Genomic DNA, 19,011 nt, shown 5'->3' on the forward strand with positions numbered 1-19,011 from the left:
CAGTTTTGTGTTCACGTGTGTTTCAGTCTGTCTGAGGAAGCCACAGCGCCCACAGGAAGGCACTGCACACGTGGGGAACATGCAAACTCCACACAGAAAGAGGAAGGTCTTCAAGCTACTGCCATTGTATAAATGCCACTATTGAAATTAAGTGATTGAATCTTCTTTAAGAAATGAAGACAATTGGTGGTTTCACATCCCAAATTATATTTTGAAGTCTGTGGGAGTGAAATTCTTCTAAGATGTGATTCTGAAATAAACAGACCCCCCATGAAATGATCTGCTGTTCATCAACAGGTTTTACATGACTGGAATATGATCCATAAATATCCATCAGAACACACCACTATGGAACTGCAGGTATATCCATCTTAGAAATAAATCCTCTTTTCCCCCAGAACTGGCTAGAGCGGGAAGTGAAGCATAATACTGGTAACATTTGCTTGTTTTTCTTCTACATTCAACATGGGAGATAAAAATCAATACACCGATCTTATAATAATCAATCCCTCCATCTGATGTCTTCATATAATTTACTTCAAAACAATTTCAGCCCCCTTCTTCTCTCGCTATTCTATTCTTTTTCATCAAATAAAGTTTCAGTTTTGCCCTTCTTTATGAAAGAAGAAGTTGAAGATTTAAGCTCGAAATTATTTAAGCGTCCCATTGCACCAAGGTGGAAGAAGTTCATTTTAAAGCACTTAATGATACAAATCCATCTGTTGAATTTCTGAAACACAGGTTTGAATTTGATCACAACAACTGTTATTTTGGTGATGAAGACATTGAAACAAATGAACATTTCTTTTTCGACTGTAAATTCAGCAATAACCTCTGGAAATGTGACATTTCATCTGATATAAAAAAAAGAATATATTTCATTTGGGATATTTGTCAAAAAATAAATTTATGTCTTGACAATAAATATTATCATTAGCCTCTAAAATATTGCACACGAGAATATATTTATGTAAACAAAACCAGATGTGACGGTTTTCCATAAAGAGCTGAGTCATAGTTTTGTATATTTGAAACATATGGAGAGAATAAATGCTGCGAAGCTGCAGAAACCACTGCTACACCGCCCCACAGCGCCCCCGTGCGGCAACACTTAGCCAGCGGTCGTTGATTTTCCAGGGGTCCGTGAAGGTACCGGAAGTGGAGGAACGTAATACCGGAAGCAGAGGGACATAACACCGGAAGCAGCGCCTCGCTCCAGGACGAACCTCTGCGGTCCGTGTTCTGGGAATCTCTTCACGTTTGTCTGTTTTTCTTTAAACCATAAAGGTTGATTCAGATTTCTTTTTGGACTGACGGGATAAAGCTGCGGAGATGGGGGGAGGCGACCTGGTGAGTGGAGCGAAACCCCGTTCAGAAAACACGCTATTAATCCTCTTTATTCATTTAAACGGCTGACTTAGAATTTAATGACGGTTCAAGAAGTCCGGGGATCATGTCAGATGATAAACCCAGGCCGGCAGTACCGAGTTTAATGTTTGTGCTTTGTTGTTTTGAGTGTTTTTAAGATGTAGCATCTGTTCGCTGACCCGTTAGCTTACAGTATCTTTGTTCGTTTCTCTCCTGGACAGGCTTCTGGGTTAGTTTTATTGTTCAGTGTTGTTGGTAAATCTTTGGCACTTATTTAATAAACAGTTTATAGAGAAGTCGGTTCATGTCTTCTGTCATTTTTCAGTTAAATTGATGTATATTCACAGCAATGATCTCTAGAACATTTATTACACTAAATATTAGAAGTATATATTTCCTATGTGTCGAAATGCGTAAGTAATACGAACTGGTGGCTTCTTGAATGTAAAGTTCCTGCTTCATGGGTGTTTTGTTGTCTCACCCAGAACCTGAAGAAGAGCTGGCATCCCCAGACCATGAAGAACATCGAGCGGGTCTGGAAGGCCGAGCAGAAATATGAAGCTGAGCGCAAGAAGATCGAGGAGCTCCAGAAAGAGCTGAAAGAGGAGCGAGCTCGAGAGGAGATGACCAGATACGCCGAGGAAAGCGGGACCATGAAGTGAGCGGTGTCGCCAGGACCGCGTTGCTCCTGGCGGGTGGGAACTCGCTGGATCACGTCTCTCTGTGTCGACAGGAAGAAGGACGACCGTCTGGACTGGATGTACCAGGGCCCCGCCGGCCAGGTGTCCCGGGACGAGTACCTGATGGGGCGCCCCATCGACAAGCAGATCACCGATCAGTACGAGGAGCCGGAGAGCGGCCCCTCGGCGGAGACCGGCCTCCTGCCCGGCTCCATCTTCAACCCCGCCACCGCCGCCTCCAGCCTGGACATGGCCGCCAAGATCAGAGAGGACCCGCTGTTTGAAATCAGGTCAGGAGGGACGTCAGTGGACTGGTGCTGTGTTATTGAAGTAACAAGTTCATACACTCCTGAGAATATAGAGTGATTATCATTTGTAGATGTAGTTTTTGTAGATCCTTTTTTCTAGATGATCAGAATCTGATTCTGTATTTCTAAAGAGTGACGACGTCTTTCTCTCCTGTTCTGTTTGTCTGGTGAAGAAAACGCGAGGAGGAGAAGAAAAGAGAAGTGTTGACTAATCCGGTGAAGATGAAGAAAATTAAAGAAATGGTGAGATAACATTGACCTTTAATCACATTAACAAAACACTGGGGCCACGTGTGAGTGTACGCTCTGGATTGGTCTGAAGATAAATGTCTTTTAAGTACATGAGTTTCATTTTCTAAGATAATGAGATTTTAAAATCTCGTAGAATCCAGTAGAAGCTGTATGATCGTGATCCATGTGGTGACGTCTGGCCGAGAGCAGCGCTTCACAGTCCAGTGGGTTTTCTTTCAGCTCCGTCAAAATCTGGACAAGAAAGACAAGAAGAAGAAAAGGAAGAAGGAGAAGAAAGAGCGGGAGAGGAGGAAGGAGAAGAAGCACCGGAGGAGGAGTTCAAGCTCCAGCTCAGATGAAGACGATGAGAAGAAGAGGAGGAAGAGGAAGAGGTGGGTACAGACCGGTGGCAGCAGCATGTGGAGAGGCTGCAAGCTCTGCTTCCTCTCATCCTCTTCCTCCTCTTCCTCTTCCTCTTCCTCTTCCTCTTCCTCCAGCTCTCACTCCAGAGACCACTCGGCAGACTCCAGATCTCACTCCCATCTTCTCCCGGGCTACGGCCTCCAGGTCAGTTCCAGCTGGAAGACCTCCGACAGGCAGGCGGGAAAGAAGGAGCCACGGAGAGCATGCAGACTCCGGCCTGGGCTCGAACCCGGGTACTCCTGTTTGTGAGGTGACCCTGCTGACCACTTCCCGTCTGCCCTCAGCTTCCTGCTGGGAGAAACCATCAGCCGTCAGGCCGGCGGGAGCGCAGTCAGTCCCGGTCCCCCCACAGGGAGCCGCACAACGGCCGGTCCCACTGCCCCCCCTCGTACAAGAAGCCCGACGCTCGAACCGGGAGCCCGCAGAGGGAGCGCTACGTCCGGCAGAGGAACCACGTGTCCAAGTACGGAGAAACTACCGCCTTCCACCGGTCTATTGAGTTTAACCCATGAAGGGAAAGTACCGCACTGCTGCAACGACTCTGCTTCTAACCCCAACGTCCACATCATAGAGCATCTTCCTCCTCTAATCCAGATTATAGAGCATCTTCCTCCTCTAATCCAGATTATAGAGCATCTTCCTCCTCTAATCCAGATTATAGAGCATCTTCCTCCTCTAACATCCAGATTATAGAGCATCTTCCTCCTCTAATCCAGATTATAGAGCATCTTCCTCCTCTAATCCAGATTATAGAGCATCTTCCTCCTCTAACATCCAGATTATAGAGCATCTTCCTCCTCTAATCCACATCATAGAGCATCTTCCTCCTCTAATCCAGATTATAGAGCATCTTCCTCCTCTAATCCAGATTATAGAGCATCTTCCTCCTCTAACATCCAGATTATAGAGCATCTTCCTCCTCTAATCCAGATCATAGAGCATCTTCCTCCTCTAATCCAGATCATAGAGCATCTTCCTCCTCTAATCCACATCATAGAGCATCTTCCTCCTCTAACATCCAGATTATAGAGCATCTTCCTCCTCTAATCCACATCATAGAACATCTTCCTCCTCTAATCCAGATTATAGAGCATCTTCCTCCTCTAATCCAGATTATAGAGCATCTTCCTCCTCTAATCCAGATCATAGAGCATCTTCCTCCTCTAATCCACATCATAGAGCATCTTCCTCCTCTAACATCCAGATTATAGAGCATCTTCCTCCTCTAATCCACATCATAGAACATCTTCCTCCTCTAATCCAGATTATAGAGCATCTTCCTCCTCTAATCCAGATTATAGAGCATCTTCCTCCTCTAATCCACATCATAGAGCATCTTCCTCCTCTAATCCAGATTATAGGGCATCTTCCTCCTCTAATCCAGGTTATAGAGCATCTTCCTCCTCTAATCCAGGTTATAGAGCATCTTCCTCCTCTAATCCAGGTTATAGAGCATCTTCCTCCTCTAATCCAGGTTATAGAGCATCTTCCTCCTCTGACATCAGATCATAGAGCATCTTCCTCTGTGATACTGACAGTCATTGAACAGAGTGAGATGGTGACATCTGTCATCTCGCAGCAGGGCGCTCCCTGGTCCGGGTCCAGGTTGACCTCTGGTCCTGAGGAAACTCTGGATTCCGCCGCCCTCACTGTGATTCTGCCGCCCGTAGGAAGCTGTCTGCAGACGAGCTGGAGCGGAAGAGGCGCGAGATGATGGAGGGGGCCAAGCAGAGGGAGGAGGACCGCGAGAACAACGTGAAGAGATACAAGCGGCAGGACGAGCAGGAGAAGCTGAGGGAGCAGAGCGCCAAGCAGGAGCGCCACGCCGGCTTCATTCAGTGAGTGTGCTCGGCTCCTCAGCCCCCCTGCAGCCCCCCTCCTGGCCACCAGCCTCAACTCTTCTTCTTCTTCTTCTTTCAGCGACATGAAGCTGCAGAGCGCTGCCAGCTCCTCGTTGGAGGATCGAGTGAAGAGGAACATCCACTCCATTCAGCGGACGCCGGCCTCTCTGGACAACTTCATGAAGAGATGAAGGCTGACGTGAGCGCCGACCGCAGCCGGACACACATTCCTCCGTCCTTCACATTCAGAAGAGCCGACTCCCCTTTTCTATCTGACAGGACCGGGCCTGCTTCAGCTCACGTCGGCGTCAGAACCAGCAGGGAATGTCTTTTACTCTACTGTATTCACCCTCCTGGGAAACGTGGCGGTGTTTCCTGTTACATAAAGCAATACTCGGATGAATGGAGACGGAATATCTGGAGCTCAGGACCTCAGACTCACTTCATGACTCGACTCGTTTGACGTCTTTTAAAACGGTCCAGCAGTGTAAAAAATGTAAATAAAACCGAGATTATTAGTCATGGTCACTCATTTCTACTTTATTCAGAGAAATTAAACATTTCCCTCAGAAATGTTTAAGTGTGTGTGTGTGTGTGTGTGTGTGTGTGTGTGTGTGTGTGTGTGTGTGTGTGTGTGTGTGTGTGTGTGTGTGTGTAAAAAAAACCTTTTACTTTTTTATTTACCTCTGTATTTCTACATCAGTGACTTTGCTCCTCTGTGTGTTTTGGCTGTGAGGATTTACTGCCTCTGTCACACTTTGTAAACATGTTCAATAAAGTTGTATTTTGAAAAAACAAAAAAAAGGCCTGCAGAAGGTGACGTCACGTCGGAAGTGGACAGCATCATCCCGGAAGTCAATTTAAAAAAATAAATTTCTTGTGCAGCAGATTAACTCGACAATAAATGAGTTTTTTAATATCTCGTTATATAATCTAACCGGATTGAGGGTTTTTCGTAATCTGACGGTTCTGAACTGAAATCTTGGTTTTGATTTCGCTTTAACGCGCCTCCACCAAACTACACGCGTACACGTCACGGCACCAATCCTCCAATAGCAGCAGGGCGCTCCAGCATCAGCCAATCAGCTTCGAGCAGTCATGCTAGTGTGATCCCGGCGTGAAACCGTGTAGTCACTGCACGAAGCTAACAGCTAACAAGGAGCCGGATTACAAAGTAATCTGTCAGGATCTTCTCTTCTGTCGCTGTCGGGATTACACACAGCCTGCCTCACCATGGTAAGAGCATCACACGCCACATTAAAGTCAGTAAATGAGTTGGACTGAAGGGCTGAGCGATGCTAATGCTAATGAAGCTAGCTCCCGTAAAGTCCCCCAATACAGACTTTAAGTACCTTTTAAACACATTCAAACATTTTTATTTCAGTATTTTTATCCGTTCTGTTCAGCGACCTGTCGTAGGAGAAGTTTTAAGTAGCGGTTCATCTTTAGTGGGTAAAGTGCTGAGCTCATGCTAACTTAGCCACATCTGTGCTAACTGTAAGACCAAACTGTCACACCGTCAGATTAAGTTAGATTAAAGCGAGTTTCCTCTGAGAATATTAATCTCTGTGATGAAGCGAACACTGTCAGACAGCTGGAAACATCGGCTGAAGCCAGTCACAGGTTCAGTTCGGTTCGCTGAGGTTCTGCTGAACTGTCAACACAAACATCCAGACATCCTGTAAAGCGAGTCCATTCATCACAGTCTGATTTAATATTCTACTGTTTCATCCAAACGCTGAATATTTCCTCCCGAGCCTGAAATTATGAAGATCGATATAAAATTATTCGAGTCATTTTCTATTTGTGAAATTTGGATCATCAACATATTTCATGTATGTCGCATTCTATTACCACTTCAATGAAGTGTTTTTATTTTTAAATCTTGCTCCACAGCCAGCAGCAGTTAATAAAGTCTGGGGAGAAAACATGGATCACTCTAAAACCTGATCAAAACCAGTCCGAGCAGCTCATCTTTACAACTAATGACACTAATATCTGTCAGCGATCAGTGAGCTTAATGTTCAGTTGTGACCACTGTAAATTGATTTTATTAAATTTATTCTTTGCTGCATTTCTGTTCCAGATTGTGTTTTATTGATTATTCTTTCAGTTTTTCCTCAATATTGCTGGAAGAACACCTCAACACGAAGCAGATCAGCTCAGAAAACAAATCTTTACTTGTGTGTTTGTCCTGGAGAACAGCTGTCAGATGTTCTGACTTCTTCTGGGTTCAGATGTGAAAAACCGTCTGCAGGCCATTGACATGTGGTCGTCTCTTGTGTGTCCCGTCCGTCCCCAACAGTCCATCATGTCGTATAACGGGGGGGCCGTCATGGCCATGCGGGGGAAGAACTGCGTGGCCATCGCAGCCGACCGGCGCTTCGGCATCCAGGCCCAGATGGTGACCACGGACTTCCAGAAGGTTTTCCCCATGGGGGAGCGGCTCTACATCGGCCTGGCCGGGCTGGCCACCGACGTCCAGACGGTGTACGTGTCTCGCCTCTGTCGCCGGTCGGGTCCTCCTGATCGGGATGTTGCTGATCGGTGTGTCCTGTGTTCAGAGCTCAGAGGCTGAAGTTCCGGCTGAACCTGTACGAGCTGAAGGAGGGACGGCAGATCAAACCCAAGACCTTCATGAGCATGGTGTCCAACCTGCTGTACGAGAGGAGGTGGGTGGTGTACACACACACACACACACACTCACACACACACACACACACACACACATTCCTAACCACGTGTTCCCTCTGCAGGTTCGGGCCGTACTACATCGAGCCCGTCATCGCCGGACTGGACCCCAAGACGATGGAGCCGTTCATCTGCTCCCTGGACCTGATCGGCTGCCCCATGGTGACGGAGGACTTCGTGGTGAGCGGGACCTGCTCGGAGCAGATGTACGGCATGTGCGAGTCTCTGTGGGAGCCCGACCTGGTCAGTACCACAACCTCTTTCTCTCTCTCTTTTTTCTTACTCCGTTTGAATCTGATCTCAACCGACCTGCGGCCTCTGACCTCTGACCTGTGTTGCAGGAGCCTGACGCCCTGTTTGAGACGATCTCCCAGGCGATGCTGAACGCCGTGGACCGGGACGCCGTGTCGGGGATGGGCGTTGTCGTCCACGTCATGTAAGGACGGGAAGCCGATGTTGGTCATGTGAGTCTTGCCTGGCGAAGAGAATTCACTTCCTGTTTGTCTTCTGACCCCCACAGTGAGAAAGACAAGATCACCACTCGAACCCTGAAGGCCCGGATGGACTAACGCCTCACACACACACACTCACACACACATTTTGTATGAAATGACTGTACTGTCTGTTTTTCTTATGTCTTATTGCTCAATAAACCAGGATAGCTTCAAACCAGCAGCCTGATTCTTTTGTAGTTCCACAGTCGTCCTCTGGGCGGCAGCAGCCAGTTTCTACCAGCAGGGGGCGCAATGATTGAACAACCAGATGTAAATGTGATTGGTCCAGCCTGTCACGTGACCGCATCACATGGACAGAGGAGGCGCTTTGATAGGGCGATTTATGATGAACTTTAACTCATAATATAAAATCAACAGATGATTTGTGTGAAAATCAGAGTCTGGTCCAGACGACTCAGTTTTAGAAACAGAGACCTGTTCAGAAACCAGAAGCTTCATGTTTATTTACTCTGAAAATCAGCATTTTGAATGGGTTCCAATGAAACCAGCATCATCGCCCCCTGCTGGAATTTCCCTGGAATTGTAGCCTTTCTGCACTTCGTTATCTTCATGTTTTATGAGCGGAGCTTGGCCTTGGTCTGTACTTATAAATGAACCACCACTGAGAGGGAGGAGCTTATCAAACAACCCAGCTGCATCATGGGTACTGTAGTTCAGCTCTGACAGTGATGTGGAGTCAGGTTGACTTCTTCTCTGGTGGATATTGGATCAGAGGGATGTTCAGTGAAGAGAAGCTGGACGAGCGAAACAAGATAAAACTCCCTTTAATATGCAATGAATCATTTTCAAGTAACTTTTTTTTGTCTAACCTCTCGTTGGTAACAAAACAATACTGGATACAAACAATAAGTTGCTACATTAATGTAAACAAGATATAAAAATGATCCTTACGGTAATAAAACAGAATTCCCCTTTTTTACGTGGATTTTCTTTCCTCCACCAAACTCACGGTCGTTTCAAAACTATTGAGAAACAATATGGCAACAGAACATTCAAACACCGATTGTTTTTTTCTTTTTTTTCTTTTTCCTGTTTTGATGCTCAGTTGGATGTTGGACTCACATCAGCCATGCATTTTCATATTGCATTAGTACACCGTTAAATATTGACGAGTGGTTCTTCCGATCGGTGGTGGAGAAGAAGAAGAGTTCCTCATGCAATCTGAGCGATCGGCGCCGCGCTGGAACGAAGGACGACATGGAGAGGAACCCGACGGACTGCTGAAGCCGACACTCATTCAAGGCATTAGTGAGACAGTTTCCGTGCTGGCGTGAGGAGGGGGGGTCCGGGGGGGTCACAGGCGGTGTAACAGGGCGGAGGAGGGATGGAGTAACACCGAGGTGGAGCGGCTGGAGCAGGACTGACGTCTACGACAGGATGTTGGACATGAACTCGTAGAAGCGTTTGGAATACTGCTCCGGGTTCACCGTGGAGATCTCGGCTCCGGCCTGTGGGGGGGGCGGACACAGCAGAGGGGGATTGTGGGAAACGGCAGCCGTCGGTGAAGGAGCAGGAAGGCGGCGGGCGGAGGACTCACCCCGTGTTTCACAGTTTTGGCAGCGTGTGCAGCTTTTTTCTTGGCGTCGTAGTGCGTCAGGATGTCGATGATGGCCATGAAGTACACCTCCTTCTTCACAGCACCTGAGACAGAGCACAGCCGGGGGCGTCAGCCGGCCGGGGGTGGGAGGGGCTGCAGGCCCCGCCCCCTCCGCCCGGCCCCGCCCCCTCACCGTCGTGGCTCTTGATAGCGTAAACGTCCACGGAGGGGTCGAACTCCCCGGGGCTGAAGAAGCCCCCGCAGTTGAGCGGGTTGCCGGGGCTGTCGGGCGGCGTGCCGAAGGAGCCCGTCAGCGCGCCCCCCCCCAGGCCGTCGCTCTCGTACTCCTCCTCCTCCCCCACGCCCTCCACCTCCATCTCCTCCTGCTCCGCCCGCTCCACGTCGTGGATGCCCACCAGCAGGCTGTAGTCCATGATCTTCAGGGTGGCCAGGAACTGAGGGGGAGGGGCACAACACACAACTCAGAAACACACACACACACACACACACGCCGACACACTCACACACACTCCTCACCTCCACATCCTGTTTTAGCTTCTCCAGAAAATACTTCTTGTTGTCATCTCCGATCTGCAGCTTCTGGCCTTCATTCAGGAAGTCGTTGTCTTTAAAAGTGGGAAGTTCTTTAGCCTGGAGAGAGAGAGACGCTTTAATCCAGACGATAGAGCATCTTCCTCCTCCAGCATCACGCTATAGAGCATCTTCCTCCTCTATAGCATCACATAGAGCATCTTCCACCTGCAGCATCACACTATAGAGCATCTTCCTCCTCCAGCATCACGCTATAGAGCATCTTCCACCTCCAGCATCATACTATAGAGCATCTTCCTCCTCTATAGCATCACATAGAGCATCTTCCACCTCCAGCATCACACTATAGAGCATCTTCCTCCTCTAGCATCACACTATAGAGCATCTTCCTCGTCCAGCATCACACTATAGAGCATCTTCCACCTCCAGCATCACACTATAGAGCATCTTCCACTTCCAGCATCACACTATAGAGCATCTTCCACTTCCAGCATCACACTATAGAGCATCTTCCTCGTCCAGCATCACATTATAGAGCATCTTCCTCCTCTAGCATCACATTATAGAGCATCTTCCTCCTCCAGCATCACACTATAGAGCATCTTCCTCTCCAGCATCACACTATAGAGCATCTTCCTCCTCTATAGCATCACATAGAGCATCTTCCACCTCCAGCATCACACTATAGAGCATCTTCCTCCTCTGGCATCACATTATAGATCATCTTCCTCTCCAGCATCACATTACAGAGCATCTTCCTCCTCCAGCATCACACTATAGAGCATCTTCCTCTCCAGCATCACATAGAGCATCTTCCACCTCCAGCATCACACTATAGAGCATCTTCCTCCTCTGGCATCACATTATAGAGCATCTTCCTCCTCCAGCATCACACTATAGAGCATCTTCCTCGTCCAGCATCACACTATAGAGCATCTTCCTCGTCCAGCATCACACTATAGAGCATCTTCCTCGTCCAGCATCACACTATAGAGCATCTTCCTCGTCCAGCATCATACTATAGAGCATCTTCCTCGTCCAGCATCACACTATAGAGCATCTTCCTCGTCCAGCATCACACTATAGAGCATCTTCCTCGTCCAGCATCACACTATAGAGCATCTTCCTCGTCCAGCATCACACTATAGAGCATCTTCCTCGTCCAGCATCACACTATAGAGCATCTTCCTCGTCCAGCATCACACTATAGAGCATCTTCCTCCTCCAGCATCACACTATAGAGCATCTTCCTCTCCAGCATCACATTATAGAGCATCTTCCTCCTCCAGCATCACACTATAGAGCATCTTCCTTCTCCAGCATCACACTATAGAGCATCTTCCTCTCCAGCATCACACTATAGAGCATCTTCCTCCTCCAGCATCACACTATAGAGCATCTTCCTCTCCAGCATCACATTATAGAGCATCTTCCTCCTCTATAGCATCACATAGAGCATCTTCCACCTCCAGCATCACACTATAGAGCATCTTCCTCCTCTGGCATCACACTATAGAGCATCTTCCACCTCCAGCATCATACTATAGAGCATCTTCCTCCTCTATAGCATCACATAGAGCATCTTCCACCTCCAGCATCACACTATAGAGCATCTTCCTCCTCTAGCATCACACTATAGAGCATCTTCCTCGTCCAGCATCACACTATAGAGCATCTTCCACCTCCAGCATCACACTATAGAGCATCTTCCACTTCCAGCATCACACTATAGAGCATCTTCCACTTCCAGCATCACACTATAGAGCATCTTCCTCGTCCAGCATCACATTATAGAGCATCTTCCTCCTCTAGCATCACATTATAGAGCATCTTCCTCCTCCAGCATCACACTATAGAGCATCTTCCTCTCCAGCATCACACTATAGAGCATCTTCCTCCTCTATAGCATCACATAGAGCATCTTCCACCTCCAGCATCACACTATAGAGCATCTTCCTCCTCTGGCATCACATTATAGATCATCTTCCTCTCCAGCATCACATTACAGAGCATCTTCCTCCTCCAGCATCACACTATAGAGCATCTTCCTCTCCAGCATCACATAGAGCATCTTCCACCTCCAGCATCACACTATAGAGCATCTTCCTCCTCTGGCATCACATTATAGAGCATCTTCCTCCTCCAGCATCACACTATAGAGCATCTTCCTCGTCCAGCATCACACTATAGAGCATCTTCCTCGTCCAGCATCACACTATAGAGCATCTTCCTCGTCCAGCATCACACTATAGAGCATCTTCCTCGTCCAGCATCATACTATAGAGCATCTTCCTCGTCCAGCATCACACTATAGAGCATCTTCCTCGTCCAGCATCACACTATAGAGCATCTTCCTCGTCCAGCATCACACTATAGAGCATCTTCCTCGTCCAGCATCACACTATAGAGCATCTTCCTCGTCCAGCATCACACTATAGAGCATCTTCCTCGTCCAGCATCACACTATAGAGCATCTTCCTCCTCCAGCATCACACTATAGAGCATCTTCCTCTCCAGCATCACATTATAGAGCATCTTCCTCCTCCAGCATCACACTATAGAGCATCTTCCTTCTCCAGCATCACACTATAGAGCATCTTCCTCTCCAGCATCACACTATAGAGCATCTTCCTCCTCCAGCATCACACTATAGAGCATCTTCCTCTCCAGCATCACATTATAGAGCATCTTCCTCCTCTATAGCATCACATAGAGCATCTTCCACCTCCAGCATCACACTATAGAGCATCTTCCTCCTCTGGCATCACACTATAGAGCATCTTCCTCCTCTGGCATCACACTATAGAGCATCTTCCTCCTCTAGCATCACACTATAGAGCATCTTCCTCCTCCAGCATCACACTATAGAGCATCTTCCTCCTCCAGCATCACACTATAGAGCATCTTCCTCCTCTATAGCATCACACTATAGAGCATCTTCCTCCTCTATAGCATCACACTATAGAGCATCTTCCTCCTCCAGCATCACATTATAGAGCATCTTCCTTCTCTAGCCTCACACTATAGAGCATCTTCCTTCTCTATAGCATCACATTATAGAGCATCTTCCTCCTCCAGCATCACATTATAGAGCATCTTCCTCCTCTAAGACACATTCAGGTAACACATTATTTAATTCCAATTAAAACAGAACCCAAACAAAGCTGATTTCGTTCATGACATGGTTATGGTTATGGTCACACACACACACACACACACACACACACACACACACACACACACACACACACACACACACACACACACACACCAGAGTTGTACCTTCTCCTTGTCACTGGCTTCCCTGGAGACAGTAGAACCCTGAAAAACAGGCAGAGGAATCAAACCAGGACACCAGAGACTGTGCGGCTCTGTGAACCGTCACTATCAACCACTTCAGTTTGGAAGCCAATAAGCACAGAAAGTATTCTGGTGTGTCAGCATGGCATGGTGGAGAGGTTCGCCCCGTTCACACACAGCCGCCGTACCTTCAGGTCGTACTTGCGGTGCACCGTGAGGCGGTGGCTGAATACATTCCGGGTCACCACCATGTAGGTCTCCACGCCGTCCACCGTGAGGCGGTACATCCCCAGGAACTGAGGGAGCAGCGTGTTGCCGTGACACTCCACGATGAACTGCAGGCAGAGGGACAGCATGAAGCACACTGGAAACAACGATGCTAACAACAGAGACAGCAGCTGTGCAGCTCTTCTCTCCCTCCATGACGGCTGATGCCAACGACACGGTTCTTATAAAAACATTTCAGTCACAATCTGACAGGAAAATCCTTTTGTTCAAATCATCGCATAGTGAACTGCATGGAATCGTTACGTCTCTACTAGTGCCGCTGTGGGCGGGGCTCCACCTGGTGATACTTCTTCAGGATGTTGTGCATCTCGGCGATGTCCTCGCTGGAGACGGTCTTGATCACGAACCGGTGGTCGTAGCTGGACAGGAAGCGGTTGCCGAAGCGTCCCTGGGAGTCGCTGTTGAGCGGCGCGCTCCTCGTCAGCGAGTTCTGCAGGAGAAGAAGAGTCCAGGTCGGGTTCCTCCTGACAGAAGACAGAGTGGGCGGAGCTCCACCTCCACCTCACTTTAACTGAGTCACATCGGTCTGGTCACGTCTGGTCAATCCCATGATGCTTTGACTGAGTGAACAGGAACACCACCCCCCCCAGAACCTGGGAGCAGATGTCTCCAGGTGGGGACTGTCCCTGTGGTCCCTGGACCTGCAGCCCCGTCTCACCTGGTAGTCCTGGTCGTCGATGCAGAAGCGCTCCCTCAGGTTCCGGAACACCATGGGACAGTACTCTTTGAACTTAAAGCGACTAGGCAGGTTTTCTCTGGAAGCAGGAACAGCCACAGCGTCAGAGACAGAAGCCCCGCCCCCCCAGGGCGTCCGGACAGAGATACGTACTTGTTAAATAGGTGGTTGTCCACTTTGATCTTACTGTAGGCTTTAAAGTCGTCTGGCATCAGCATCACTGGTACAGGCACATTATTTAACTCGTTAATCTGAGGAGAGGAGAGGAGAGGAGAGGAGAGGAGAGGAGAGGAGAGGAGAGGAGAGGAGAGGAGAGGAGAGGAGAGGAGGAGAGGAGAGGAGAGGAGAGTTTCATTCGTTCTGAACGGCAGAGATCGAAGTCTTTCCTGCTCTGATGGACTCTGGGATCAAACAGAGGTGAAACTTCTGGCACACAAACGTTCCGCTGCTCAACTTTCAAACCCTTCAAGCAAACTACTGAGAGGGCTGGAGTTAGCCTTCACAGAGCTTCAGACGAGTCCATGTCCCCCACTGAAGGCTGTCCAGGTCCTGAAGGTCCTGAAGGTCCTGACCAGGACTCAGCATTGTGTCCGGCTGATAGAGCGAGGTGGAAGAGATGCAAACAGGAAGCCGCTGGCTTCAGAGGAGCAGTAACTATCAGAATGAGTCGTTTTCTGCTGGTTGAAACAGAGTCAGCAGCTGCTGAGTCTAACTCTGATCAGAGTCAGGCTTTACATCACCTGGAGGAGGGAAGAGCTGGAAACATCTCATTGTGATTTCCCTTCGATATATTTCCTCAAATCCAGCTTCAGAGTAACGTCCCCCACACACAGGAACAGGCTGATAACATGACAGAAAACAACAACATCCCATCAAAACACTACAGCCTGCTGACTGATGAGCGGATGAACACTGGAGGGGAAGAATTACTCAACATGTACTGATTTCAAATCTTGGACCAGCGGTAGTTATACCATCCGCCACGCGTCCTCCTACCGAGCCACACGATGGACCTTTGGCTAAGCCCCGCCCCCGAATGCAAACCAACCAATAGCATTCATCTACCAGCCCACTGACTTTCTCAGCGTCTTGGCGGAAACTCAGAGGTTCCAGCTGGAGACACTTCAGTGGTCCACTGAGACTTTAAAGCAGTTTAGATGAACAGAAGTCAAAGGATGGACCGGGGCTCATGGGACAGCGACAGGACACCAAATACAGCACCAAGACTCTTTTCACTGTCTGAATTCCTCCATTAGCTTAGCATTAGCATCGGTGATGACAGATGCTGAAAAGTAACTGTCGTATGACCCACGTGCTACTTTTCTTTAGGACTAAATCCTCGAGCTCCACTCCTGGTTCTGCTGAGAACCTTTTCAGACACGTTCTGTAAAGAGTCCAGTGTCTTCACTGCCGTGGCCTGGGCGGTAGTCTGGTTCATCAGGTCGCTCGACGCCGACACAACTGACCCTGGGTCTGCAAAAAACCCAAGCTTTGGTGATCACATGATCACAACGTCTGAAACCGCAAGTCTCTGGGGTCGTTTAGGTGTCTCTGTGGTAGTTTCCTCTGTCCCTGTGGTAGTTTCCTCTGTCCCTGTGGTAGTTTCCTCTGTCCCTGTGGTAGTTTCCTCTGTCCCTGTGGTAGTTTCCTCTGTCTCTGTGGTAGTTTCCTCTGTCCCTGTGGTAGTTTCCTCTGTCTCTGTGGTAGTTTCCTCTGTCTCTGTGGTAGTTTCCTCTGTCCCTGTGGTAGTTTCCTCTGTCTCTGTGGTAGTTTCCTCTGTCTCTGTGGTAGTTTCCTCTGTCCCTGTGGTAGTTTCCTCTGTCCCTGTGGTAGTTTCCTCTGTCCCTGTGGTAGTTTCCTCTGTCCCTGTGGTAGTTTCCTCTGTCCCTGTGGTAGTTTCCTCTGTCCCTGTGGTAGTTTCCTCTGTCCCTGTGGTAGTTTCCTCTGTCCCTGTGGTAGTTTCCTCTGTCCCTGTGGTAGTTTCCTCTGTCCCTGTGGTAGTTTCCTCTGTCCCTGTGGTAGTTTCCTCTGTCTCTGTGGTAGTTTCCTCTGTCTCTGTGGTAGTTTCCTCTGTCCCTGTGGTAGTTTCCTCTGTCCCTGTGGTAGTTTCCTCTGTCCCTGTGGTAGTTTCCTCTGTCCCTGTGGTAGTTTCCTCTGTCCCTGTGGTAGTTTCCTCTGTCCCTGTGGTAGTTTCCTCTGTCCCTGTGGTAGTTTCCTCTGTCTCTGTGGTAGTTTCCTCTGTCCCTGTGGTAGTTTCCTCTGTCTCTGTGGTAGTTTCCTCTGTCTCTGTGGTAGTTTCCTCTGTCTCTGTGGTAGTTTCCTCTGTCCCTGTGGTAGTTTTCCTGCAGGTCATGTGAACACTGACGCTTTGGTAACCTGACTCTTTTCAGTAGCTTCAATATTTGCATTTTCTGGATTATTCTTACTATAACCTGGTCTTTCAAACGTCTTTCTGTAAATAAATCTCACTTCTTGGTTATTTTAAACCTTGGAGTCATTAAGTTTCTTGTTATGTTCATCTATTGTGTCTTTATAACGGCTCGTTACTTCCTGAAATCCTTTCACAGATAATTACAGCAATTCACCTCACCTTAAAAAATATGTCTGTCATCAATTGTATAATTGTGATCACTAACTATCCTTCATGGAGTTATGTGTGTCTATGAAGCACTTATTACTAAATGTGATGTCTCTTTGGCAAATCACTGTCCACTTTAAATGTTTGCGGTCACTTCCTGTCTGATGCCATCTGTTGCCTCTTTGCTGTAATTGTTTCTTTCTTTATTGTGATTTTCTCAGGTCATTTAATTCATCGCTTTAGAGCAGAATTAGGCTTTATTTGGATTTATACAGGAATAGAAAGTCATATGTAAACGTACAGACGTCTGGAGTCTTCAAGTAACTTGAACTGTCTCTTCCTATTAAGTCTTCCTGTCAAAGACTTTCTGTGCAGATATATTTATGTCGTGACATTTAGTGCTCATCAAAACCTGGTTGACGTACATGTCCTCTGGAAAACGTGTCTGTTGTCATTTTGTGTGTCCAGAGGGATCCGATGTCTTCAGGTTGACGTGCTCGTCTTGAGACTGTAGAGTTCACCGTGTGTCTCTGTGGTCTCACAGTTATTGTTGGCATTTACAGCCATGTTTGGTCTCCCTGAAGTAATTCACTGGGTTTTAAGCCTCATCTGGTGACTTTATGATTTCAGTCTGCTTCCACTTCTATTTACATTTCAATTCTCTGAAACTGTGTCACTGGGATTATATCTTAATCCGGTGCAGTCCTGTTTCATTCACACTCAGTTTGATTCACCTTGAAATAACGTTCAGACTATTAGAGCATCACCAACCAGCTAACCAGCTGACCTGCTGACCTGCTAACCAGACCCAAACCAGCTGCTGGGTGACGTGTCAGGAAAACCCACGTCCACTGAGACAGGAGGTCCGCAGACCTGTCAGATTGAACCACATGGAGGCTGAACGTGTAGCTGTAGTGTGAACGTGCAGCTGGAGCGTGAACGTGCACTCTGACAGCAGCATCAACACACGGCTCCCGCCCCACTGCCCCCTCCCTGCCGCCCTCCCTCCGGGGATCAGCGGGGTATTTACCGTGTGGTTGACTCCCCACATCAGCACGCTGAGGATGGGCTCGCTCGCTCGGAACAGTTTGACTTTCTGTCCTATAAAATGCTTCTTCTTGGTCTTGGTCTTGCTGGCGCTGACGGGCGCCGCCGCGCTGGTGCAGTTGGACGACATGTCTGTCCGGGTGGGGGCTCGGGTCGGCGGCCAGGCGCTGCTCGCTTCTCGCTCTCTCTCTACTAAAACCGGGAAGTTCCGAGCGGGGGACAGTCTACAGGTGCATGGTGGTCGCGGTGCTCCGGGGGGATGATGGGAGTCAGCGGTGGAGCATGGTGCTTCTCCTCCGAGCAGGCCGCGGCCGAGTGCGGGCAGCAGCTAGCCGGCCATCGGGTGGGAGGGCGGGCTCCAGCGGCTGTCTCCGGGCGGCTCCTCGACGTGTCCCCGCGGCTGGACCCCCGGGACCAGAAGCGGCTGCGGTCCTCTCCTCCTGGAAACCGGTAATCCGTCCTGAACCCGTCCTGAAGCGGATTGTTGTCAGTCCAAAGACCAGCTCCCGATGGGCTCTCCTCAAGATGGCGTCCGAGCAGCGCTTCAGGGACAGCAGCGCCCTCTGCAGGACAGTGGGGGAGCTGCAGCAGCAAAATAGAACTGCATGACACAGAGAACAGCAGCCAGCAGCGCCCTCTGCAGGACACTGTGAGAACTGCAGGACACACAGAACTGCAGCCAGCAGCGCCCTCTGCAGGACACTGTGAGAACTGCAGGACACACAGAACAGCAGCCAGCAGCGCCCTCTGCAGGACACTGTGGGAACGGCAGGGCAGCCGGACCCTACAAATTGGAAAAAAGTGGAAATATAAAGTGAAGTTACACCAAAATACTGATATAGAAAAAAAGGAAATAAGATAAATTATGAGAACAGATCGATAAGAACAAAGAGGAAAGGTATCTGTTATTATATATATTACAACTTATAACGGTGTCATTTATATTATAATAGCGTTACAAGCTGTACTTGTCTTC

The 19,011-nt window shown here is 48.5% G+C and overlaps 3 protein-coding genes across 4 annotated transcripts; 2 read left to right on the forward strand and 1 right to left on the reverse strand.

Annotated features, from left to right (window-relative positions):
* The first annotated feature begins 1,189 nt into the window (after nt 1-1,189).
* Nucleotides 1,190-5,371, forward strand: cwc25 (CWC25 spliceosome associated protein). 2 transcript variants are annotated; one of them, XM_030094376.1, is made up of 10 exons: nt 1,190-1,350; nt 1,854-2,026; nt 2,102-2,338; nt 2,530-2,599; nt 2,828-2,979; nt 3,085-3,154; nt 3,295-3,473; nt 4,681-4,848; nt 4,931-5,050; nt 5,131-5,371. In XM_030094376.1, exons 1-9 carry the CDS (start codon nt 1,333-1,335, stop codon nt 5,040-5,042), a joined length of 1,179 nt encoding a protein of 392 aa, XP_029950236.1. In that variant the 5' UTR covers nt 1,190-1,332; the 3' UTR covers nt 5,043-5,050; nt 5,131-5,371. The 2 variants fall into 2 exon arrangements, with proteins under 2 accessions (XP_029950236.1, XP_029950235.1); XM_030094375.1 differs by having other exon boundaries at nt 4,931-5,371.
* A 567-nt stretch (nt 5,372-5,938) lies between these two features.
* Nucleotides 5,939-8,214, forward strand: psmb3 (proteasome 20S subunit beta 3). The gene is made up of 6 exons (XM_030094109.1): nt 5,939-6,087; nt 7,157-7,341; nt 7,416-7,523; nt 7,608-7,785; nt 7,884-7,978; nt 8,063-8,214. The coding sequence occupies exons 1-6, from the start codon at nt 6,085-6,087 to the stop codon at nt 8,109-8,111; spliced, it is 618 nt and encodes a 205-aa protein (XP_029949969.1). The 5' UTR covers nt 5,939-6,084; the 3' UTR covers nt 8,112-8,214.
* Nucleotides 8,215-8,804: 590 nt separating this feature from the next.
* On the reverse strand, nt 8,805-18,581 carry LOC115390303 (phosphatidylinositol 5-phosphate 4-kinase type-2 beta). Its single transcript, XM_030094108.1, has 10 exons — nt 18,019-18,581; nt 14,564-14,661; nt 14,393-14,489; nt 14,012-14,164; nt 13,635-13,781; nt 13,429-13,467; nt 10,132-10,245; nt 9,788-10,049; nt 9,595-9,698; nt 8,805-9,505 (listed from the first exon to the last, which is right to left on the reverse strand). Exons 1-10 carry the CDS (start codon nt 18,163-18,165, stop codon nt 9,425-9,427), a joined length of 1,242 nt encoding a protein of 413 aa, XP_029949968.1. The 5' UTR covers nt 18,166-18,581; the 3' UTR covers nt 8,805-9,424.
* Between the last annotated feature and the right edge of the window lie 430 nt (nt 18,582-19,011).

This window comes from Salarias fasciatus, chromosome 6 (genome assembly GCF_902148845.1).
Source record: "Salarias fasciatus chromosome 6, fSalaFa1.1, whole genome shotgun sequence".
NCBI lineage: Eukaryota > Metazoa > Chordata > Actinopteri > Blenniiformes > Blenniidae > Salarias > Salarias fasciatus.

Coding starts and splice junctions, on each gene's coding strand:
- cwc25 (XM_030094375.1), top strand. Junction 2,980..3,084: donor AAGAGGAGGAAGAGGAAGAG/GTGGGTACAGAC, acceptor CTCTTCCTCCAG/CTCTCACTCCAGAGACCACT. Junction 3,474..4,680: donor CAGAGGAACCACGTGTCCAA/GTACGGAGAAAC, acceptor TGCCGCCCGTAG/GAAGCTGTCTGCAGACGAGC.
- psmb3 (XM_030094109.1), top strand. Junction 7,524..7,607: donor AACCTGCTGTACGAGAGGAG/GTGGGTGGTGTA, acceptor TTCCCTCTGCAG/GTTCGGGCCGTACTACATCG. Junction 7,979..8,062: donor GGCGTTGTCGTCCACGTCAT/GTAAGGACGGGA, acceptor TGACCCCCACAG/TGAGAAAGACAAGATCACCA.
- LOC115390303 (XM_030094108.1), bottom strand. CDS start 18,165: ATGTCGTCCAACTGCACCAGCGCGGCGGCGCCCGTCAGCGCCAGCAAG. Junction 14,490..14,563: donor GACAACCACCTATTTAACAA/GTACGTATCTCT, acceptor TCCTGCTTCCAG/AGAAAACCTGCCTAGTCGCT. Junction 13,782..14,011: donor TCCTGAAGAAGTATCACCAG/GTGGAGCCCCGC, acceptor CTCTGCCTGCAG/TTCATCGTGGAGTGTCACGG.